The 24,867-nt window shown below is 41.3% G+C and overlaps 2 protein-coding genes across 2 annotated transcripts in view; one reads left to right on the top strand and one right to left on the bottom strand.

Moving 5' to 3' along the window:
- NCBP1 (nuclear cap binding protein subunit 1, 80kDa) overlaps window positions 1-23,812 on the bottom strand; it is a 33,005-nt gene extending 9,193 nt beyond the window's left edge. The window contains exons 1-17 of the mRNA XM_010578164.1: window positions 23,663-23,812; window positions 22,456-22,556; window positions 20,998-21,154; window positions 18,937-19,044; window positions 18,277-18,398; window positions 17,714-17,783; window positions 15,933-16,148; window positions 14,773-14,870; window positions 13,346-13,409; window positions 9,411-9,521; window positions 8,074-8,138; window positions 7,270-7,332; window positions 5,876-5,950; window positions 4,668-4,771; window positions 3,705-3,827; window positions 2,360-2,462; window positions 944-1,037 (exon numbers count right to left, since the gene is read on the bottom strand). Of these exons, the coding sequence (XP_010576466.1) occupies window positions 944-1,037; window positions 2,360-2,462; window positions 3,705-3,827; window positions 4,668-4,771; window positions 5,876-5,950; window positions 7,270-7,332; window positions 8,074-8,138; window positions 9,411-9,521; window positions 13,346-13,409; window positions 14,773-14,870; window positions 15,933-16,148; window positions 17,714-17,783; window positions 18,277-18,398; window positions 18,937-19,044; window positions 20,998-21,154; window positions 22,456-22,556; window positions 23,663-23,812 (1,824 nt within the window). The remainder of the gene's footprint in view (window positions 1-943; window positions 1,038-2,359; window positions 2,463-3,704; window positions 3,828-4,667; window positions 4,772-5,875; window positions 5,951-7,269; window positions 7,333-8,073; window positions 8,139-9,410; window positions 9,522-13,345; window positions 13,410-14,772; window positions 14,871-15,932; window positions 16,149-17,713; window positions 17,784-18,276; window positions 18,399-18,936; window positions 19,045-20,997; window positions 21,155-22,455; window positions 22,557-23,662) is intronic.
- Window positions 23,813-24,316: 504 nt separating this feature from the next.
- Window positions 24,317-24,867, top strand: part of TSTD2 (thiosulfate sulfurtransferase (rhodanese)-like domain containing 2) — a 19,151-nt gene continuing 18,600 nt past the window's right edge. The window contains exon 1 of the mRNA XM_010578162.1: window positions 24,317-24,565. Within this exon, the coding sequence (XP_010576464.1) occupies window positions 24,317-24,565 (249 nt within the window). The remainder of the gene's footprint in view (window positions 24,566-24,867) is intronic.

Raw genomic sequence — 24,867 nt, 5'->3', positions numbered from 1 at the left:
AGGTGACATGCTGCATAGGTATCTTCTAGGCGCTCAGTTTTTCCCCTAGGAATGGGCCACAGGTCCAGTGGCAGATGCAAGGATTACCCCTTGCTCTCAGTGGCATCACTTCTGAAAGTCTGGCCTATGCACCTGTGAGGTACAGACCACTTTCAAGCCCAATAAAGTGTAACACAAACACACCAGTAAGGAATACATGAAATAATTAATGCAGGAAAATTCAGCTTGAGTTCCTTATCGATTTCTATTTATAGAAGAATGACAGCTGAGGGAGAAAACAACTGCTGTGAAGCAACTGAACAGCTTAAACAACTGAGGCATTTTTCATAGGTCTTTTAGGGTGTTATTTCCTCTGGCTCAAGAATGAACATAATCATGGCACTGTCAGACTGATCTGTTCTGAACAGGCACTGACTGCAGCTCTACTCACTCTACCCACACACAACAGTGACTTCAACATGAGCTTTGTGGAATAACTGTATGGCTTTCACTAGCAATTTGGGGGAGAGGGGGGAAATCCCTAACAAACCCCAGGTTTCCACATCTCTAAGAATTTGGCCTGCTTTTGATATGAGATCTACATCTTATTTCAATTTACACATCTACACTGTTTTTCAATTTTTTAACAGAATCATGATTTTCGCAAAAGTTATTCTCTTGTACAACAAACAGCATAGTATGAATCTGAGTCAGAATGACAGCCTTGACCCTCCCACAATGAACTCTGAGGAAGAAGTGGCCTCACTGATGGTATATATTTTATTTCCAGCCTTCATTTTAGGCACTAGTAACAACCAGTAAATATAATTTGAACTTTCCTTCAAATAAGATGACAATAGACATGCTATTTTTAAAGGATATAAAGCAAACTGTAATGGTTTTTATAAAATATGACCTCTGTGAGTTGAAACTCACATAGATACTTGACACTGCAACCTCTTACCTGTGGATGATTCTTCCAAACCTCATATACAACCCTCAGAACATGGAGTTTCCCCTCATCGCTTTCAGCAAGTGTTTTGAAGACTTCATGAAACCTTTTAATAGATGTAAGTAGTCAGTGGAGGGGTTGGGATCAGGTCAAAAGAGCAGCAGATACAAGGCAAGTGGCTTAGACTGGCCAAAAGAAAATTTTGTGACTATCTTCAGCAATTCTTGAACAACTATTCCCTGGAAAATACAACCATCCTGAGCTAAAATAGGCTACAAAGACATGACAGCTCCTAAAAGCAACTTAAATCTTAGTGGTGAACCTACTCCCTGAAGCTGGGCTACATTTCTCATACTCTTAAAATCAGGAGGCACTTTCATGCCTCATGGGCTTATCTATACACAGCTGGAGCAAAATTTGCTGCCTTGAGCCTTAGACCCTCCTCTTGATATGTGTTTTCATAACCTTAGACACTTATCCAATCTGCCTCTTTCTGAAGGAAATCCTGCTAAAAGCCTCTATTTTAGCAGAGTTACGCTGACTGCTAGACTGCACTCAGAACCCAGCTTATTGTAATGTAACTGTAGTGTTAAGAGGCTCTTTTTCATCTCATGGCTGCCACTGTTGGTGTGCAGCAGTGAAAATACCATGGCTTTAAGTATTCATGTCACTCTGCCTCTTGCACCACTGATTATAGGTTACTACCTACAGCTTCCTATCAACATTGCCTCTATAAAGCTCCCAGGTGCATGTTTTTGTAACAGCTTTATATATCTTTAAGGACAGATAGAAAAATAACTCATTAAGATGCATGTGACTACCTTTCATGTGTTAAACCACTTAAGAGCAACTCCAAAGCACACAGGATTAAAAATCAGTTATTTTCTCTCATTTTGCTAAAAAAGGTGCAGTAAATTCTTTAGAAGTTAAAGCATATCTTTCAGGGATGCACTCTGAAGTATTTTAGAATGGATTTTACTGTTCTTTGGTAGACAGAAGTTTACAGCAGACTGCTTTGAAGTTTCATGTTTTCTTTTTCTTTCCTCAATTTTCATCCAGACATACAGTACAAGATATTGTGGTGGGAGTTACCCAGTGATTCAAATGTAAGGAGAAACCCTTGCTCCTCACCATAATCAGCAAATGAGTAATTTTGAAATGGAGTAATGTTCCAAACCAGCCTCATTTGTTTGATTTACATCACGTGGCTGTAATGTACACATTTCTGTTAATTCCACCCACATATATAACCTAGGATTTACTCTACAATTCCTTCAGTAAGCAGTGTCGTTAGTTCTCCTAATCATAGTGCATTGTGGAGCACCTAAAACATTGCTGAAGCTTGCATTCCAGTTCTTTTATCATGCATTTTGGTGCCAGAATTAAACTGGTCTGTAAGCCCCCAAATAACGCACATATTACACTTACTTTGCCAGGGCACTGAAGGAGTGGCTGAAAGACTTTGCAGCTAGATGGAGCAGAGTCTGAACAAAGACTTCTATTTTCAGAGGGTTGAAGGTAAACCCTTCATCTGCAAGTTATTTAAAGTTGAAACTGTAAGTACTTCAAGTAAAGCATGTAAGCTACTCATAAAACTGTAGTGATAACTTATGGTTTTAACTCATTTCACAAAAAAGAGTTTCATCAACAGGGTTTTGCAAGACTCAGCAGCGAGCTACTGAAGACTTTCCAAGATGTGCAGATCTTCAGGCTCCCATTTTGCCACGGAGAAAATGTGCAGAAAGAATTCCAGGTCAGTGAAGAAGCTGTCAGAGACACAGCCGCTCTACCACCATGTAACAGTGCCAATGGACAGCAGCAGAGAAAGACAGCAAAGGAAACTGGAGAGTTATGCACCAAGCTGAAGGCCTGGCAGACCATAAAGAAGGGAGAGTGGATGAAGAGAGGGGAAGGTAAGCATGATTACGATACAGAGGTTGGCTATTTATGACATGGGAGAAGGGTCCAACAAGCATGCATAGCAAATATGGGTACTAGGCGTGAATGGTGCCAACTCCCCTCCTGTAGCTGCAGCTACCTGCAGCTGAAGACAGGCAGGAGGGAGAGCACTCATTAGTGGGTGATGTCTAAAGCAAATCAGGAAACGTGACTGTGAATCCCAGGGCAAAAAACCACAGATAGTTGCTGCTCACTGCTTGTATAACAGAACACCTGCAGATATTACAGAAATGTTGAAGCTGTCCCCATTGTAAAGATCACTTCTTAATTCTCTGCCTCACACTCCTTCTCACTCCCTAAAACGCACAAGCGTTTAAGAACTAATGCTGTCTATGGCTGCAAAGCTACAACGAACATGAGTGGAGTCCCATCATGAGTTTCTATTCATGGAAGACTACAGCCAGCAGGCTGGCTATCTTATCTGTCGTGGGAGCGCACCAAGGGAAGGGAAGCTCTCAGGGCACAAGCGCTGAACCTCAGAGGTAAGGAAAACAGCATGAACTGCACTCTGTTGCTGAAGGCAAAGGAAAGTTAAGTTCTTTCATGCCACATCTGTCAATAGTCACAAGAAAACACACCTCAAGCACTAGGTTACCTCTGTTAAGAAAAACAGGCCTGCCTCTGCATGTAAGATGTTTACAATAACCCCTAACAATGGTGTATTACTTCCATTTACTGATAAATTTAAACCAACTATTAGAAGGAAAAGCATATAGTTCTGTTCACCACCACACTCATAGCTCCAAAGGATGGCAGATCTTTCTACACACAAAAGAAATTACAGCCTGCCAAAGCCTAGCAGCATATATCTTACCATCATCATCATCCTGGTTTGGATTGGGCACATCTTTTAAAATGCTGAAGATTTCATCATTGCTGGCCTTATTTTTAATTGCAATTGTTAAACAGAGTGCCACAGTATATCCAGGAAGAGACCCTAAACAAGAGCAAAGAGATCAAAATACGTCGAAGGCAAGTGACTATTTTTAACACCAGTTTGTCTCTCAGAGAAACAAGTACACTTCCCAACTACACCTAAAACTAGCTGTTTCTATTATCATTGTCCACATCACTATTCCATAAAACTGCTCAACACTTTTCCTGGTCTTCACGTTAAATACAAAACTTCCAGTAGAACCTTTAGAACTGAGGTAAGGTAATCACTCTCCCATCTAAAGCTCTACTTCAGCTTTCACGAATTTCCTAAAAATACAATACTTCCTTGTTTTTCCTCACTGTGTCTTTGACGATGACACTTCTATGCTTAGGATTGTCTTTCACTGAGTAGTAAAAGGAATAATAAGGTATCTCTCTATCTCAATCTTTACATCATCTGCTGCCTCTGTATGCTTCATTAAACCAAGTTCACTGGTAAAATCTTCTACTGTTTCATGAAGTTCAAAAAATAAACTCATATTATCACTTTATATGCTGACTTTTGCATAGTATTTGCCCAAACCGGGGAAATAGATGAGTTTTCCAATTTAGACTTCCGGCAAACAATGCTGTACAACACCACAACCACCTCAGCAAGAGTAACTTCATGTATCTGGATTTTCTTTTCTTCATAAAGTAATAAAGAGGATTACAGTACAGAGCTCCAGGCTTAATATGTATTAATTGCTCACATGAAGCATATCTACCCATATGAAAATCATGCATAATTATTTCAGCTGTATTCTTCTCTATGAAGACAACTGATATTACAGTCTAATGTGCTCCCTTGCTCTGAAACACTATTTTCTTAACTTGACCCCTCAGTAACTTTAATACTTACTATTACTTTCATCTCCATATTTGTAAATGCACACTGGATTAGCAGGACTGAGGACAGAAAAACTTGCAGGAACAATGTCTATTATTCGCTGATGGTAGGAGAGTCTGGAAATAACAAGTTTCACAGTAGTAGAATTAAAATGGGAGTAACACCAGGGCTAATTCTAAAGTGACTGCTTTATAATGGTTTTCCTATATTTAACTTTCATAGAACAAAAATCAGGATGTTTATACAACATAATGGTAGTTTCTGCTGGGCAGTAAGAGCTAAGTAAACCCAATTTACTAGTAGATGCTTTCTATTTGAACTCTGTGATGCTAGAGTTTCATCCTCATCCAATAAATTTAGCTTGTGAAAAGATTTAGAGGCTGCCTGGTAGGATGTTTTATGCAAAAGCCTAAGATGCGCTGCAGAAAACTAGTTAAGACGCTGGTATTCAAAGCAGAAAAAATATTAAACTGGATGTCTTCATTTTACTTTCCAGCTTATTTCACTCCCACAAAGGCTTAATTTTACTAACAAAGTTTTCAGTGAAATGGAAGAGTGCCACAGAAAAATGGTATTCGTTTTGCAGCACAATACTTTCACACTTCCTGTACTGAATTCATCCAAAAATGGATGAATGGTTTCATGCAGGATACCGAGTAACATAGGCTTTTTGAACATTTTGCTCTTTCTCTCTCTTATATCCCCCTATCTCAACAATTTTAAGTCCAGCCCTGATTGTGTACTCCTGTTGTTGGGTTTGGGGTTTTTGTTTGTTTGGAGGGTTGGTTGTTTTAAGGTCACTGAACATCAGAGGCACCTAGAAGAATCAAGATTAGATTCTCAGTTTCGAATGTAACTAATGATCAGTTCCTTTCATTTCTGTGAATGCTGAATACTTTCCAGGAATACTACCTGAACCCTTTTTCCATGCCTATGGTGAAGCATATCTTTTTGTAACTATAGGTGTGCATACCTGGGATAGCTAGCTCACTACTATCTGCTCGACCTGTTTCTCCTGGTCTCTAAAGTAGTGTCCTAAGTGTCCTACAGCAGGTAAACCAGATTAAAATCATACAAACAACAGACTCATCTCTTAACCGAAACAGAATTGTAAGAACAGACATGCCTAAGACAAAAGTAAAGTTAAAAGGAATCTGACAGTATCCAGAAGCAAAGATCAAACTTTGCCTGGAATGCAACTATCAAAAGATCTTACTTACCTCATGCACTTTTCCAAAACCTCTCTCACAAATTTGGGTTTAGGCTTTTCAAGGTCCTGAGTAAGACAATCTGACCTATCAAAGGACAGAATATGATAGCTTTTAGCAAAAGAAATTGTGCTTTAGTCTCTTTTTGGCTTGGTCTAATAGGTACAAAACAATCACAGTCTAAGGACAACTGGAGTGCTTGACACTTAGTTTTACAGCATAGGCAATTTTAAGACAATGAGGTAAGCTTATCACTATTTCCTTATTGGCCATTAGCATTCTTGGAATCTCATCTCTGTGTGATATGTTTTCAAGTAGCTTCCCTTCCCCCACCAGATTAAAAATAATTTGTGCTTACAGTTAGCTGGCTTTCCCTTTCCTTAGGAAAGGAACCTTGAGTGATTTCATAGTCTGTTCCTCCCTCACAGGAATTTTTAAAATTTCTGGCTGATTTCAAATGCATTTCAGAGAAAGAAAGGTCTCAAATACAGTCACTTGCAAGATTTGTGAAAAATGGCAGCTTGTGAGAGACCCACAGAAGCACTGTCATCAAGGAACACCCAGGCAAACAAAAATCAGCTCTTTGAAAACTGCTGCCTAGTCAGTCAACATGGATGTGTATGATGATAGCCAGCAAACACTTAACTCCACATAAGGACAACACAAAACTTAAAGTAAAGCCACAAAAACATATCACAGGAGCTGCACCCCTCTCCACAAGGACACCTGGGCAGATCAGCTACAGAAAGCATGTATGGTAGCAGGCTGTGGAAGTTACTGTAGGGAGGACTTAACCGCAAGGTAACCTCTCTTGCTACATGGGTGCCTAAAATGGAAAGCTCAGGGGAACCTGTAGTGAGACATTGATAAGAGTCCAGGGACCTCCTGCTAGAGATGCGAGTTCAACATTTGGCATGGTAAGAATGGATGGCATGGACAGCTCTGATGGAACTTCAGGTGCTTGGAGTTGGCAGGAGGGAAAGAGATCACAATTTCTCAAGGATAAAGGTTATAATGAAAGGTTTAGGGTAGGACAGAGAGCAAGATTACAGAATGAATACAGAAAGGCAGGGCAAACCATTAAAAGTAAACTGGGGAGTCATTTAGGAAAGTTTGCTAGCAACTGACTGTGGGTGCAGGACAAATTAAAGAAATCACATTTCTACTTCCCCTGTTTAGGGAACGCTTACACTGGATTTATCGTGAAGTTCACCAGGGACAACACAGTGACTAAAGAGATTATCTTGATAATCTACCACTGGGTGGTGGTGAACAGATTAGGAAAGATCTCTAAGAGCTGGAGGAAAGCAATTAACAGGGCCACTATGCTGTGACACTTCCTGGATAAGTTTGAAATGTTAAGGTTTTTGCAATATCAGGTTCAGATCAAAAGGAGAGAAACTTACCAATCTTCCCAGCTCCAACGGAACTGGAAGTTGCTCAAGTGGTGAGAAAACCAGTTAATAAATCTTTATTAAAAGAGAAAGAAAGCTCCATTAAATGTCAGAAGTGCAGGAGAACTTTCAGTTGAGATTTTTCTTATAAATGCATTCTACTTTCCAAAGGGAAGCCTAAACTCTAAAGCTATTACAGCATTAAACAGGCATTTATGTCGACAGATAAAAAAGACTGAGTTCAGAGAGTCAGAAAGAACCTTTTATCAACAAATAGACAGCCTGTCATGTTCTGTTGTTTCATACAAAGAGATAACCTATTAACTATGACCTGACAATTAAAGTGTAAACTTACTGTGAATATGCAACTTCCACATTTTTGATGAGTAATTAACAGCTCTCCTACACAATGCAGACTTCACTCAAAGAGCAAAATCACCACCACTCTCTTCCTCTGGGCTGCACATAAACTCTACTTCCAAGTCGCCTCCCAGACTACTAGGGAGCAGGCATAGTACTAAATAATAGAGTACTATGCAACTATGAACAGCTTTGAACACAGAAAAGTTGTCACCAATTTTAACTGTCCTGTACAGACAGCTAGACTTCCAACCTCTGGGGGAGCGTTTCTGGGAAGGAGAGGCAAGCAGTCAGTCCTCCACCTTCTCTTGCTCAAAGCCAGAGCCCAGAAAATATTTTGAATAGCATCAAGAAGTTCTACCAACAATTTCTGACTACTCTTTCCATCGCCTCTTCATTTTTCCTGTACATCGGATATTGAGGAATGTTTTCCATCGTCTAACAAAACAAATTTACCTGTCCACGCATGTTGTATTCATTGTATCCAAACGCATGTAGAGCATTTCTGTGGCTTGTGCAAGCTGGAAGTTTCTTATTAAGGGTTACAGAAAAGCACTAGATAAGTCAGATGTTATTCCCTTCAGTTTTTTAATAGAATGTTATCAATTTTTTGTACTGAAAGCTCCCTGGGTCTACTCCAAAATCAGGTAAATCACAGTAAATCCACAGTGGAAAAAGTGAAGCATATTATGAGTTCTGCCCTCTAATTCCAGTCTGGTTTTCTTCCATTATTGCAATGAGACTGTTGCCTTCATCCATAGAAAGCCAGAATTCATGTCATGCAACAAGCAAAACTCCACTGATATGAACAGACACCAACCTCCTCATGGAGTACTTCTGTAATCTCACCAGTCTAGCTTCATGGGCTGCTGTTGATGCTTATCCACAAACAATCCTTGATCATCACTGAAGGCTTGAGAAAGTATGTCTACACTGACTTTACCCAACAAGGCCTTTATCCTTCTTATGGTGTCCCTATTTAACATTAAAAACTTTCTGCATGGACATCCGCCCAACTCTAGAAACAGATTTGGCTCTAATCATTGAGATATGTGATTTGCAAACAGTGAGTGGTATCATGAAGTAGACCAAAAATTTGCACATGAAATTGCCAGTGGATAGACATCTGGTAGCCATCGTCCATTCTCAGTCTGTAGCTTGATCTAAAACAATGATCTAATGTGATCTAAAATGGCAGCAAAGTCAGGGCAATGTAATAGCCAGAATTAGCTAGGAGTCATGCCTCCTTCCTCAGCAGTTAGCCACCCTGTCTCAGGTGACAGATGATTATGGACCTTTTGAATGTTTCTAGTGGAAGCACTGAGTGGGAACTCAGGCAAGTTCCTTTAAATCATCTGCTACACTTCCTACTAAAAAAAGAGTAGGAGCATTCACACAGTTGTTAGAACAAAAGATCAAGTCTGTCACTTCCTTTCCTTCTCAGCCTTTATTGTGTCTGTGACCATGCCACACATTGTCCAGGCCCGAACAGGCTGCAGTGACAAACAGGAGTATTGTATTTTATCCCCTCACCAAAACAGCACTTCTTGGGAAGGTCAGAGGAAGTACCAGAACATTGTCCAGAAAATTGAAGAGTCTTGCCCAGTTGGCAAATCTAGACCTGTGCTAAGTGGGCTGTGCTATTCTTTCATGTGAGTGTTACAGGCAAAGTTTCAGGCAGCTGCTGCAAAATATTAATACCACCAGTATTTATTGCTATCCCACCATCTACAGAACAAACAAAATAAAGACTGCATTTTAATAAATGCTCTCCAGCAGCGCAGAAAGGATACAACTTGTGGTAAAGAGCCAGGCTGAAGTTTGCACAGTTCAATCAGGAGCGTTGTGTACATGACTTCAATGTGTGGTGGAGATGGAAGTTGAAACAATTCTGCAAATATTACCTGTAGGAGAAGGTGGCACAGAATCAAGAGCACAGTCCGACATGGCCTGCACAACCCTCAGCTTCGCAATAGTGGCAATCAATGGATCTTAAACAATTACAAACCCAAAAAGGCCCATATTATTCTGTGAAATGCATGTTCTGGGAAAAAGAGAAACTTATAAAGGTAGTGGTAACCCTATACTGTTCTAATAGAGTCCACTCTAACTGCCCTTCTCATATCATACTAACACAAAACCAGCATTATATACCTATTATGTCTAACAAATACATTACATAATGTAGAAATGGGCATAGTTATAATATGACCTCCTGTAGTGCTACCACATGATCTGAGAAAAGCAGAAATCATCTGATCCTGTTAAATAATAAATATAAATATTAAACATATTAAATGAAGCCTAAGCATTTAGTATGAAAGACTATTTGCATTAAAAGTACATCTGTATCTTTTCCATCATGTCCTCTTTTCTCCTAGACACAAACTTACATAAGTAAAGCCACAACTTTCAACTGAAAATTACAACCAGCATTTCATACAACAAAAATATATGCTACGTACCCCTTGGCAGCAGATCCTTCTAAGAAAACTGAAAACAATCCTGCAGTCAACATTCATGTTTTTATTTTCAAGTTTGTCTATAATAACAGCATGTCAATCTTTGAGGGCTACAAAAAGACCATCATAGTACAACATTCATCTCTGAGTTTCTGTTTATTTTGCATGCCATCCTCAACTAGATTTAAATTACATCAAAGGAATCGGGAAACTTTGATTCCTTATGGTTGGTCAATTTCCTCTTTAAACTTCTGAATAGACACGGAAGAACTGCAGCTTAAATAAGTAAGCTTTAGAAAATCTTCTTACTAGTGTAAGAAATCAACATCCATTTATAGACTGCACAAACAGCACAGAAAAACACATTGACTAGAACTGGTCATTCTAAGGAAGGACTTGAAATCATGAAGACACTGTAAAGAGCTAAAGAACCTTTCTGTAACAGTGTAATTTGGACATACTGTTAAGACAGATATGTGTGCTGGTTTTGGCTGGGATACAGCTAATCTTCATAGTAGCTAGTATGGGGCTATGTTTTGGATTTGTGCTGAAAACAGTGTTGATAACACAGGGATGTTTTCCTTGTTGCCGAGCAGTGCTTACACAGAGTCAAAGCCTCTTCTACTTCTCACACCACCCCACCAGCAAGCAAGCTGGGGGTGCAAGAAGTTGGGAGGGGACACAGCTGGGACAGCCAACCCCAACTGACCAAAGGGATATTCCAGACCATACAATACCATGCTCAGCAATAAAAATCTGGGGGAAGAAGAAAAAAGGCGGGGACATTTGGAGTTTGTTTCGGCATTTGTCTTCCCTAGTAACTGTTAGGCATGATGGAGCCCTGCTTTCCCGGAGGTGGCTGAACACCTGCCTGCTGATGGGCAGTAGTGAGCGAGTTCCTTATTTTGCTTTGCTTGAGTGCACGGCTTTTGCTTTACCTATCAAATGGTCTTTATCTCAACCGATGAGTTTTCTCACTTTTACTTTTCTGATTCTCTCCCTCATCCCCATCCCACTGCGGGGGGAGTGAGCAAGTGGCTGTGTGGTGCTTAGTTGCCAAGTGGGGTTAAACCATGACAATATGGCAAAAAGGCAGGGGGGACCCTGTTAGGTAGAAAACTGCTCCTTTTCTCAAGATAGGAAATAACAACAACTGGATGATCAGTCATTATTTGTTTGAGATACTGCATAAAACTATTTGTGATAATCATCAGATGTTCATTATCATTCAGATTAAGAGTTTCAAACTGGCATACCACACTCTGTGAAAACCACAAGGTCACAAGAAAGATCAGGATGCTGATGATCTGAATGTCTGAACTCTGTCAAGTGTAAGTTGTACCAAAAGCTGTAGGAGCACAACCGGGCATAGTGGTCCAAAAAGCCAATAAGGCTGCCCAGACATTCTCTGTTCACAGCTACCAGAAATATCCACATACATATCTGTAAGAAGCTAGAGAGAGAAAGGCCCCATGTTTCAGTGTTTCGCACAGATTCCAGGTAGCATGGAGCATTCTGTGCGCGGCTTGACAAATTACAATGTGGAGCCTCAGGGACCTCAAAAGTAGGCATACTTGGGAAGGTACTGACAACCACTTTCAGGCTACATTTATTTCTGCCTAACTGTTACGTTCTGAACCTTAAATAACACTTTACATTACTTGTTTGACTGTATTATTTCCACAGTTCTGTGACTTACTGAAAAAGTTAGTGAAATTTCACAGGTTAAACTGTTAAACTGTTGTTGAAAGCAACATATCACCAACTTGACCGTTAAGAGAGAGCTTACAAGGGAGAAGCAGTAATCAGAATGAACAGAAGCCTGAAAAAAAAATATCTTTCTAAGCCTTTAAAACTCTGGAGCTTCATTAAAAGTAAGCAGTCATAGACAAGTAATGAAGTTAATATTAAAAAATAATTCAAAATTGCAAGAAAAAGAATATTATTACAGTAATAGTAAAAGAATTTGTACAACAACCTTGCACCTCTTTCCAGTAATTTCATCTAGGCAAACCTTTGCTATTTTCACATCCTACAAGTTTCTGAATCAAAGAATTTCCAGGGCCTTTAGGTAACCTATTTCATCAGGAATACAGTAACTATTTGTTGGCATTAGTGTATGTACAGCTGAGCACACAGCCATATACAGCACCTGAAGATACTAAAGATAAGACCATTGAAGATACTTCGATGTTAAGGCAGAAAATTATTGTTAATTTTAAGATTCCCCTGTTCTGAATACAGAGTACAAAAAGAACAAGCTGACCAAAACTAATGTAACTTTACAGCATTCAGAGTATTTGGCATTCTCGTGCCAAGATGAACTCTCAATCTCACTTTTATTAAGAGGAATCTTCTGAAATTCCTTACATTTACTTCTTCATAAAGCCTACATATGACAAGTTGCCATTATTACTGAAATCTCTTAATCCCTTTCAACCTTTGATGGAAACTGATGAAGTTTTATCCACCTCTGCATCTTGAAAACAGACCCTTGAAAGGAGGCAGCAAAAGAAAACCTGTGCTGCTCTTCTGATACACATTACAGTTATTAAAAATTCTCTGACATGGAGGATGCCCCGGAGGAAACATGCCACTATTTCACTGCAAGTTCTTTTCAGAGCCAGTAGAACAAAATCATTTAGAACACCCAAACATAAATCATGCAGAACAGCTGAGTCTGGCTGGAGATCATCTAGTCAAAAGCCCTCCGCATAAGGGAGGGTCACCTAGAGCAGGTTATTAGGTTCTGAGCTTCTCTAAGGATAGAGACTCCACAACTTCTCTGGGAAAACTCTTCCAGTGTTTAATCACCTTCACAGTAAAAACAGATTTTTCTTATGTTTAAATGGAGTTTCTTGTATCTCAGTTTGCACGTATTTCTTCTTTTAGTTTAAAAGAAATTGAATTAAAATACAAGTGACTTAAATGTAGCCATCTCTTAGACTGCGTGATACACTACAAGCATCATATGTAAAACTCTGAAAGTTTGCAAAATGCCACAACCTGGATTACTCATGCACTAAAAAATTTTGCTACTTGACCAAAGCTCCCATGCATCAAGTTAAAACGACAACAAAAAGCATAAAACTAACTCTCAACTGCACATAACCCTGTCATTTAAAAGCCACTGGTTGAATTCAACAAGGTTCTGGGTGACTCCCAAATCAAACTGTAATTTAATGGATTTACCATGGAACTCACTGGGACATGTTACTCGTGAAATAATGGAGCTACAAAAAAGAGTTTATCTATAAAATCCATACCTCTACTATGTGGTAGTTCAAGGGGATCTTGTTATTTCCTGGATAGCTCAACAGCTGTGCAGCACTGCAAAACCACAGATACATTTAGTTCAGAACATAACACAGCAAATGTAATGTAAAGATCAAGTAACAAAGTTACAGAAAATGCTTAATTCTGGGCAAGAGTTCACACAAAAGCCGCACAAACAAATCAACAATCCTTCCAAAGTCTGTCCATCAATCCATAAAACACTTTTTGAAACAGCACAAGAACACACCAGAATTGCCTAAACTATGATTTGTAACGATGTATTTTCTCTTATGTAGTTACATCACTTCAACACTATACTGCTATGCAAAATAGTTTTGCATAAATAGTCATGGTGATCTGCAATTCTGGCATGCATATATGAAAAGGAAAAAAAAACCCCAAACAACAGATGTTCAGAATTACTTGAAAGCACAATTAAGCTAATGGGTTATATAAGAAACTCTCAGGCTTCAAATGCTTCATCTTTTAATCAGCTCATTATCACCTATCATTAGTACAAAGCAAACAACTGCTACTTCCTTTATTTTATTTCTACCTTTCTGGCAAATCTTGTATCTCCCTCTAGTCTTTTACTTTCCTCTGAGAATTAACAAAGACTATCCCAGTAACTCAACAACCCTGAATTTCTAGTTTCTGCTGAATCAAACAGCTGGAACCAAAAAACTTTATCACATGCCATCACCAAAAACATTGTTTCTGCCCATTTCTTGCATACTATACAAAGTTTGGTGGTTTTCATTTGGAAGCATGACACAGCTAATTACCTGTGGCAAACCATCTCACTTATCAATTACCCACATCAGATATTGCTCAGGCAGAAAAAAAGCGCCCTGACTGCTTCCTGGCACAGCTGAATTCAAACTAATGAAATCTGCTGGCCCTGCAACGACTCCCCAAAGCAAGCTCAATTATCTCTGCCATGTAATCCCAAAGAGAAGAATGCAGTAAGGAACAGTAGGAAGCAGAACTGTGTTCATAAACACCAGTGCACAGTCAGCTGCAGATGAACCAGCTCAAGGCTTACTGTGCCCCAACAGGTCAGCTGCTTCAAAATTCCAGGAAGCATAACACAACCACACTCTCCACAGTGCTGCCATAAAGAATGAGGTGTGTCTGTGTATTTTTTGCAGCACATCCTGTATTAACAAGGATTTCCCTTCCCAAGGAGCCACTGTCCCCCTGGATCATACGGACTCTCCATTATCTGGATATTACAGACCCACAGTATTCCAGGCAACAGTTTTAATACAGTTAAATAAAGCAAATCAAGTTTCATCAAATGTTTAATCTTGAGCTTTTGTCTAACCAGTGCACGACTCTGTATATCCCTGATGGCACCAAAGCCATGGTAGCATATAAAAAGTGCAAGGGCGCCGTAGTGCTAAGCTCTTCCTACCAAGTCTTTCTCTCTTTCCAGTGGGATTTGATGATGCAGTGAAGGTTCTCTTCTATTACAAATCGTTCAACAGAGTGGCTGCCAGGCATGACAGGGCCCTGGTAAGAAAGAATTAAGACTCATGAAAGATCACTGCTAATACAGTGGTACTACAGGTAGCAAGCTATCCTACATACATTTACAGGTGGAAAAAGTAGTCCAACATCCACATAAACACCGTGAGGTCTCAGCTGCCCTGTGTCCTTCAGGACTGAGAAGCTGGTGTGATACAGCTTCACACAAACCTCAGATTGATGTTTAAAACAAAATGAATACTAGGACTCATTACAAAAAAACAAAGGGGAGGGCGGGGAACAAAGTTAGAGAATGATTATAAGGTCATGTAGCAACTGCTGCTTCCTTTGCTCTGTGGAGCCATCAGGCAGGCTACACCATGCAGCCTGGAAAAAAAAAAACACAACACAAAAATCACATCTGAGCTGGAATACAATAAAGAAATAAAGCCAGGAATGGCCAGGATAGAGTGGAAAGAATACACAGTTATGGTCTTGTTCATTGCAAAAAACAGGGGCTGATAAAGGAAGGTAAAAGGCAGTGGACTTAAAGCAAAGGGAGGTATAAAAGCACTTGGGGAAAGCAGTATATAGTCTTTCCCTATTCCTGTACACTTTTGTGTATGTATCTGCTGTTGACCAATGCTGGAGGCAGACTGTTGAGATAGACAGATCTTTCACCCACCCCAATCAAGCATTCGTTTGTTCCACAATATGCATCAACAGATTTTAACAGATGAATAAACAACAGTTTTTAAACATTACAAAAAATACCTAGCCTGGAAAAAGACTCAAGTCACCAACTTTATGGAAAACAAGTCTCTCTGAGTGTAGTTTTACTGGAGACATTACTGGAGAATTCAATGTACATTGTCATTCTAAATGAAAGCATCACAACATCTTACTCCCTAAATTCTGCTCCTCACAGATTTGCTTCGTACAGTAACTTGGTCACTTCATTCATTTATTCAGAAGTACCAAAGCAGAACTGCTGCTCGTCTTCAAATCACTCACTATCCTGGGAGAGGTGACATCACATTTTGATCAATATTGCCTCAGGAACCTAACTGTGAAATCTGCTCACCATCCCCCACAGCAATCACATACCTCAGGATCATCTGTGTAGTCAAACATCCTAAATATAACCCTTGGCATTGGGTACACTGAATCTTCGGTGTGAGGTGGAGGAGTGAACGGAGGCAGATTGTGTTGCAGCGCTTCACAAAGAATGCTGTCAAAAGCCAAGTAGGGCCTCAGAATGTGCCGTTCTTGCCACCGGTCTTTTTTCAACTTCTGAATCTGAGACCAAAGGCAGTCTAAATACTGAAGCAAAAACGTGAGAAACATCAGATGCACTGAATCTCTAAACAAAGCTGGCAGCTCCCTGAACTATCAGAAATGTGTTTCTTAAATTCTGTATTCCATTCAGAAAAAAACAAACAGTTTAATAAAACTGCTGATTCAGTAAACCAAGAAATAATTTAAGAACTCTAAATGCCAGAGCTGCTCCTAATTCCACACAACATTGTGTTAGTAAAATTTAACCGCTGGCAGGTTTTTAAACACCAACAGGCAGCCCAGGAGTCCGAGTATGATGGTCACCCTTTGAATCTGCCAGCGCAACTACAGCAGTGAATACTACTTCCATCACTGCTCATTGGTGGTATTAAAACAGACATAATATCAACATTAAAATTGGAAAAACATTCTGTAGGACTGCCATGCTGTTCCCAGAGCGATCAAAACTACCACCTACTGCATACTCAAGACAAATAAAATACTATCAAATATTAAATACCTTTGCCATGGTTTTCAACACAGTTGTGAGTCCCAGTGTTCTCCCAGAGATGGCACAGACACCTGTGCAACAGGCAATAGTCTTGCTTTGTTTAATTACTCTCTTGCTAAAAGCAGTCCAAGAACTCTGGAGGCCTGTGGCCTTACTGAACGCAAGTTTCAAGTTATAACTGGTGCAAGGAATGTCTTTACATGGAAGTGCTTTGCATTTACTGAAATTATCCCACTACAAAATGAGAACAAAACTAGCAACAACTAGCACCTGAAGTGAACAGTCACGTTTGCAGTACTCTGGGTAACACATGGTCTCAAACACTTTCTGCTAATCTCTCCTCTATTGAGCGAAAGAAGGAAATTCAGATATTTGGCAGGCAGAATACTCATATTGACAAATCAATCATAATCAGACAGGCTATCTCTCCAAATTATGATTAACAAGACAATTGTTAAGACTGTGATTTAATCAGAACAGTGAACAAAATGTAAGAGGGCCATGTTCCAAAACTTCCCAGAAGAGCAGCTTAGATCTCACTTTCCAACTAAGTTTGTCCTCAAACTTAGGGGAAAGGTAAAAAACCTAAGAATATCTGAAAAGATAAATTCCACCCCAAACTAGCCAGATGCTACCCCTCCCCTTCAGTATTTTTGGTTTAATTGTGAAAGATGGCACAGTAACTGCCACATACAGTTTCTATGTATTTGTTTAGCACTTCCTAGAGCTGAGAACGCACAGCCACTACAAAGGTTTCTTTCTTGCAGAAGAAAAACATTAAGGGATAAGTATGGAATTACATTCTGCTTCTCAGAAATGTCCTCTTAACATGAAGCCCCATACCTGCAATTCCAAAACAAATACTACAATGTACAACCATTCCTCACTTCACAACATTTCCTCAGGGGCCTGTCAGCAAACAACAAAACACCTAGAAGAGAATTCCTCGTGTAGAACTTGTTAGAATTAATGACAAACAGGAGACAACTCAAAGCATTAATACTTTTAGAGGTACCTTTTAATTTCATGGTAAAAGAACACCTCAGTAAAACATTGTTTCTCAAACCTTCTGAAAGAATGCAACGTAAAGTCCACTCACCTCTTCTTGTGGATGTGGTTTATCAGCAGTCCAGACTTGGAGCATGGGTACATGGATCTTCTGACGGCGTCTGTTTACATAGGAAGGAAAACTTGACCTTTAAAAGACTAATTTAGGGCAACAATTTTTTTCTTATTGCGAGTGTACTACTATTTGATGTCTTCAGCTGATGAAGTCTACAATATATAAAAACCAGCTTTGTGATTACTTAAAATATCTCTATTATCATACCTTGACAAAAATGTTAACTTGAAGCACCTAGACAGAAAGCAGTCACACTGCAGAGCACTAACACAACCACCTATCAGTATTCACAGCACACTTATAACTGCAGCTGCTCCAGCATGAGCAGAACAAGACCTTCAACATATCCTAGAACTAGACAAGAAAACAAAACTTTTCAAATTAAAAAATCTCTCCACCTATTCTATTTTCAGGTTTTTTTTCCCCCCACAGAATGGTTCAGACCTAAGACTTTAGAATACTTTTAAGTGAGCAATAATCAAAGGTATTAATCCAGACTTGGATACCGATTAGAGTTTTTTTCATGGGTTACAACCTACTTCAAATAGCTTTCTGTCTGAGACAAGAGGCGATCCATTTCGGCATCCTTTTTTTCATATAACTCCTTTCCAACCCAAGGCAAAGAAGACAGAAATGCAAACATATACCAGTCACACCGCACCTATAGGAAAGAAATATTCTGAAATCTAAGTATACAAGTAAGCTCCAAAAGATTTTGTACACACGCTCCATTTTAATTTAAATTACAACATTAGCAAAACTATTATTTTGGCAGCATGTAAAGACCAGCAGTTAAAGACTGGATTGCCATGCCATGAAAAAAATATACTCTTGCTTGAAATGTATAATTTTTAACTTGAATTGTGACAAGCAGACTTAAGAAATGGTATCACTTTCACAGTCCTCCTGCAGATCATCAATACAGCAGAACAAGCCAGGCACTATGCACTTGCCAAAGTAAAGTAAAATGAATTCACTTCAGCTACCTCACTATAAAGGACCATACTTTCTTACTGTATGCATATATTTTCTAACTGCCACAGGCTTCTTTTAGTCATGCTAAAGAAACTGCTCACAACAGTCCAATTTAGCTCGCACTCTCTAAAATTTCACCGTTCTAAGCACAAGTACAGAAGCAATGGCACAGAAAAATTGTGAAAACAGCAATTGTGAAAACAGCCTACAGATCTTTTGCTTACTTGGGGTACATCTTCCTCCTGTGTCACACTCACAAAATTCTCAAACATAGCTACCATTGAAGGTGCAGCTATTACGTGACAATTCACAAGATCAGACAGAAAACGAACCTAAAAAAGACCAAAAAATTTGTTTTAAATGCATACTTTCTAAACTGACTGCACAAGAACAAATAAACATCACTTAAAGGACTAAAACAAACCATCAATAAAAGTACAATATTCATTCAGTACTACAAAGGCAGAAATACTGCACACTGTACAGACCCACCTTTCAACCGTGGAAAAGAAGTACCGTAAGTGCTGCCTAATACATCATTCATTATAATGTCTGTAGTCTGTTTCACTGCAATAACATTGCAAGGATAATACTTCTAATTAAGGAAGGGTGGGAAACACCAGTATGCATTCAAAGACATGCAAATTGATACTACAGGAAAAAAACCCCTTGTGCTTCTATCTACTCTAAATGGTATCAGATCACTAAAATTACAGAAGTGGAAGGAAAAAAACTCCTAAGACGGATTGATCCATTGCTTCGTGAGTCCAGATGTGCATCAGGGAACAGCAGTGCTGAATCTGTATGGCATTACACACGACTAATTTCTACAATTATTTATTCATAAATACAGATAGCTACACAGAGAGAGCCTATGTAAAAACTGCTGGCATTTTCAGGTTTCTGAAACACGACAGACTGATGGCGTGCTGGGAATCAATGACCTTATTTGCCTGGGAAGAAAAAAATATGCAAGGTAGGAATATATCCTTGATTTGGCTGCACTCTAGTAAGAAATTCAGACTGACAGAAGTGGGAATTTAAGTAGAAAACACCTGGGGTAGAGCAGTGCCCCCCTCCCGTTTTTTTTCCTCTCTCCTCTCTTTTGATTTGTATCCTGCCTTCAGACTTAAACAAGGCCCTAGTAGGATCCAAGCTCTCCCAGTATCACCACAATCTTAACAGACAATATATGCTGAAATTCTAGCAATTAAAATCTCACATATTGTTTCTTAAAGGCTCATTTTTTCTTAAAGGCACATTCACAAAAAGTTGTCCAAAAAACCAACACAGGTATCTTGATCTGAAGGCAAATCATTGGGAAGACGTCTTGGGAAAGTAAGCAGACAGTTCAGTACTCACAGAGTAACTGCAATAGAGAAAAGCACCAAACTCTTTCTTACCTTCCAGATATTCATTGCTCTGAATAGTCTTTGAAAAGTCTTTGACAAAGCTGAGGAAAGATTTCTACTGCCACTCCCTTAATTGTTACTCTCACAAGTCAGTTGTATATGAGTGTGACCAGAGAAGGTGAAGCTGAAGCCAAAGGACAGCACCGACTTCTAATGAGGATTTTATTAGCAAAAGTGTCCCATAGTTGAACAGCAGTCTCTTGACAAAATACACTGAAATACTAGAATCTTAATTTTCACCAGTGGGCTTCAAAAGAAGCTGGGGAGCTTGGCACTGGGCTTCTAAATCAGACACTGCTGAAGTCCTAATACTTTTTTGCAGACAAAATCTATAAGCAGCAAGAGCTGAGCAAATGGTTTCAAAGACAGCACTTAAAACTGCCTGCTTGATCTTCATTCCTCATTAGCAGAATGAAAACACAGGCCTGATAACAGCCATCAAAAATAGCTTTTAAGAGCCACACTATTAGTTTTCTTTTCAGTTTGGTTTTTTTTTTTTTTTTCCATGGGAGCCACAAGAAGATCATACACCTCTAAACACAATAGAAGTGCATGACTTTCATTTATCTGATACATTTGACTGTAGAACGGGGCGGGGGGGGCACCTCTGTTTAGTGCAAATTAATTTGTCATTGGGAAAATATACAGTTGCAAGTCAATTTTGCAACTGTAATATGATTTTTCTCCCCTGAGGAAGGAAATACTTCTCACACAATACACATCTCTTGGTATATCTAGAGTGCACTGCATGCTGATGCTGGAAAAGACTGTAATACACACTGAAAGGCCCAGCTCTTCTGCAACAAAAAGGTGAAAGAAGGAGAGAAAAAGGATGAGCAAAAATGTAAAACAAACAAACAAAAACCCACTTACTAAATGCACAGCTTCGTTATACATATTGACTTTCAGACATTCTTTAAGCTGACGAATCATGGCTTCTACAAATTCTCCACCAAAATTGTAGTTCCTGGCATTCAGCAACCCAACTAGTGTTGTGTAAACAGTAAGTTTTTCTGGTAACAGACGTGCACTGACACAGAAAAAGAAACATGGTGTTAATTGTTTATTCATCATGTGCCAATTGGCAACTGCATAGCATCTTAGAATCTGCTTATTGTAATTAAACTTGTCTCACTAGGAAATAAGAAAAAAGCACTAGGGTGATCTTACAGTTCTATCCCATGGTTAGTATTTTACAATTATTTTTTTTTAACTACAGTCATTTAGAAAGGCAGGTGCCACTCTCAAGTACTTTTAAGGTATTTGCTTTTTATTTATATCTAATTGCTAAGTATTCCAGAGGGTTGGTCAAATAACATTAAGTGACAGAATTTATGCAAGGATGTAAGAAGTTGTTTAAGTTTGTAATTTAGAAATAATTTTATTTTATTACACAGCATAATCAGCAAGATTACACAATAGGCATATGCATTTTACGCTATTAATTTTGATTCCAAGTTTCTCAAGTCAAAGTACCTGATTTTAAGCACAGCATAGGGAAGGTCAGGTCCTACTGTAAAGAATTAATTTTCCTGAGCCATTTTTGTATGCATGTAAGCTAACCACGTACTTTCAAAAGTATCCTACTGCTATAGGAAAAAAAAATGTACAATTTGCCTTGTATTAACAAACATTGCTACAAAATAAATCTAAAGTATCTGCAAAACCATAGCACAGGCTAGGGCTGAAACACTCACCCTCTTCACCACACCCCTCCTTCATACTTCTACTTACCACCGCAGACCCTGCATAACCCCTCCCTCAGACACCACTCAGTGACCCTGACACAGGGCACCTCTGCTCCTGCACTTCGCTAGGGAGAGGAAGGAGAGCTGTCAGCCAGCGGAGAGCCCGCTTTCAGCTCTTCATGTTCGCAGCTCCCCTCCTCTAGCAAATGGGCTTACAAAGACAGGAGCATCTCATTGCCAGAGAAGAGGAACAGGCAATGAAAAAACAGCACAAATAATAAGACTAAATAAGTGTTAGCAGCCAACAGCTTTGGTGCTCTTGCGCATTTCATTAGGAAAGAGGATATTGCCCAGCATCACTGCATTTGCATTGCTACCAAAGAGCAGCTCTAAGGTTTCTTCTATCTGCTTTGAATCTTCGTACACATTTCAAGTCAAAGCAACGTAAAGAGGTATTTTCCTTGAATTAAACCTAGTACATACCAAGCTTATTCCGCTATTTCTTTTGTTTGTAGTAAAACAAAGTCTACGCTATAACAGCATTTGGGAACTAAAGCCATTCTTGGCATTTAAACTACCTTAAACACATAAACTTATGCACAGAGAAGCACCTCCCAGATTCCCAGACCTCCTGCATACATACACAGTACATAGTATTCTTAGTATCTTGCTTTTGTAATTTGGCAGATCAGCTTCCAAAACACCAGCTAGGCCCTCCAAGTTGCTCTCCAAAGATGAATTACTCTAAAATAAAAAATATAAAAGAAAGTTTCATCATCAACCAGGCAATACGAACCAGCCCCCGACTCTCACGTGGAAGACAAGGAAGTTGGGTAAGAGCATCCTTTTACGTCACCTCCTTTTTCAGAGCAACGATTCAGTTCTGTTAGCAGTAAAGAACCAACCTCACTTGCCTGAAAGAAGCAGCAGCAGCTACTCTTTAGAAGAGCTGCACGTCCCCCTCAAGGAACCCCAATGCTCCCCTGGGATGCAAGATCTTACACTGCCTCAGGGACATCTTGGTAAGGTGATTGAGCCTTGATTAATGACACAGCATGACACGAAACACCTTCACGACTTGTTTTTCAGTGGACCACCCTTTTTGTCCTTATCCTTTCACCCGCCTTTCTACTAGTCTCAAATCCTGCCAGGACTTGAAACGCGTGCCACAGGCAGACCAAGTATGCTTGGCAGACTGGAACCAGCAACAACATCCACAGATGCAAAGTCATAACTATTAGCTGGCTGTTTATCATTGCTTGGAAGAGAAAACACTCCTGATTAAGCACTTGCCCGTTTTACAAAAGCTGACAACGTTCCCACTATCTCATGAAAAACAAGTATTTTCTTTTTGGGCGGTTAGCACAGATTAACCGCTAACACACAACACACAGATAAGGGAAAAAAAAAACAAAAACCAAGCCACTTTAGCTTTCTCGAGCTGCTGCTCGGGCTCCGAGGCGGCCCCGGCCCCGGCCCCGGCCCCGCTCCCGAGAGCCCCGGCTCCCGCCCTGCGCGCAGCCAGCCGGCCCGGCCGCCCTGCAGAGCACTGCGGGGTTTCGTTCCAATTAAGCTGGACCCGGCCCCGGGTGTCCTTACTCGCCCGAGTAAGTTCCGCTTGCCCGGCCCGGCCGGGCCTCCCCTAGAGCCAGGGAGCCACCCGCGGGAGGGGAGGGGGGTTTGCAGGATCAGGCCCGCAGCCTGGGATATGGCTGGGGGGGGGGGGGGGTCCCAAGGGACCCCTCCGGAGACTCTGCAGAGGCCTGTTTCTCTCCAGCGCCCAGTGGGATTCCCCACCACCACCCCCCTCCCGTTAATCACGACTTTCTGCAAAAAAGCGCCCACATTACGTCATCAGCCCTAACTGCTGCGGAGATGATGGGGTCATCGAGGTCCCGGGGCGGGGGAGCCCGCAGGGGGCCGGGCCTCCCCTCCCGCTTTCCCCGGGGCAGCGGCCCCGGGCGCGGGTCTCCGCCGCCTGCCCGGGAGCGGGGACACATCCCGGCCGGGCCGGGCCGGGGCAGCCCGCTGCCCGCTGCTGGGCTCCCGAGAGAGGGACGCGCTTTGGGGAGCCCAGAGGACACAGCTCAGCTCCGTGCCCCGGGGCTGGCAGGGCTCCCCCGGGGTTTGCTGGGGTCCCGCTGCCCCCAGAGCCTCCGGGAACCGGCGGCATCGCCCATTTGGCCCCACCGAGCTCCGCCGGGCCCCGCGGGAGCGGCCTGGCTGTCCTCCGCCCCGTGGGGTGCCCCTCAGGGACACCCCCCCCCCCCCCCCCGAACTGTGGGTCCTCTCGCTCGTCTATGGAAGTCACCGCCTTGGAATAACCGCTCGGTGCCCTAGTCTGAAACCCTCTTGGAGGGAGGGAGAGGCTCTTTTATCGGCGGGGGGTGGGGAAGGGGATGCAAACAAAACGCATAGAAACCCTAAAAGAATTTTAAAAGGAAAACTTAGGAGAAAAAAAAAAAGAAAAGACATAAAAACACGCTGCAAAAGCTCTCGTGCATATGGCAGAGGTCCTGCGAGGCGGCACGCCGCCCTGGTTCCCGCAGCCGGAGTTACCGGAGACAAACTCCGGGACAAACTTCCCCGGCCCGGCCCGGCCCCGCTCCCTGCGCGGCCGCCCCCGGCCGGGACCCCTGAGCAGGGGCTCTATCCCCCCCGCCCGGCCCTCCTGCCAACAGGGGCTTCAGCGGTGCGGGCCTCTCCTGCGGGAGAGCCGGGCCGGCAGGGCCGGACCTTCCCCTTGCCGTGCAGTAAGTGTCCGAGCCCGGCTCTCTACCGACCTTGCTAAATTATGAGGAAAAATTACAGCTCGTTTCGGCGCGCCCCCTCCCCCCGCACGCACAGGCGCACACGGCTACAAACACACACACACACGCTACGCACACGCTACGCACACGCTACACACACTCTACACACACGCTACACACTCACACACACGCGGGGCTCGGCCACAACAAATCCGCTGCGTCCTCCAGAAGCGAAGCTCAAAAAAATCATCACGGCAAGGTTTGGGCTTTTGCTTTGTTCCCTCCCCTCCCCGCTCCCCCCCGCC

The sequence above is a fragment of the Haliaeetus leucocephalus genome, unplaced genomic scaffold, assembly GCF_000737465.1.
Source record: "Haliaeetus leucocephalus isolate CR32 unplaced genomic scaffold, Haliaeetus_leucocephalus-4.0 Scaffold605, whole genome shotgun sequence".
Classification (NCBI taxonomy): domain Eukaryota; kingdom Metazoa; phylum Chordata; class Aves; order Accipitriformes; family Accipitridae; genus Haliaeetus; species Haliaeetus leucocephalus.
The sequence above is the reverse complement of the archived record's forward strand: the minus strand, read 5'-3'. Positions and strand labels throughout refer to the sequence as shown.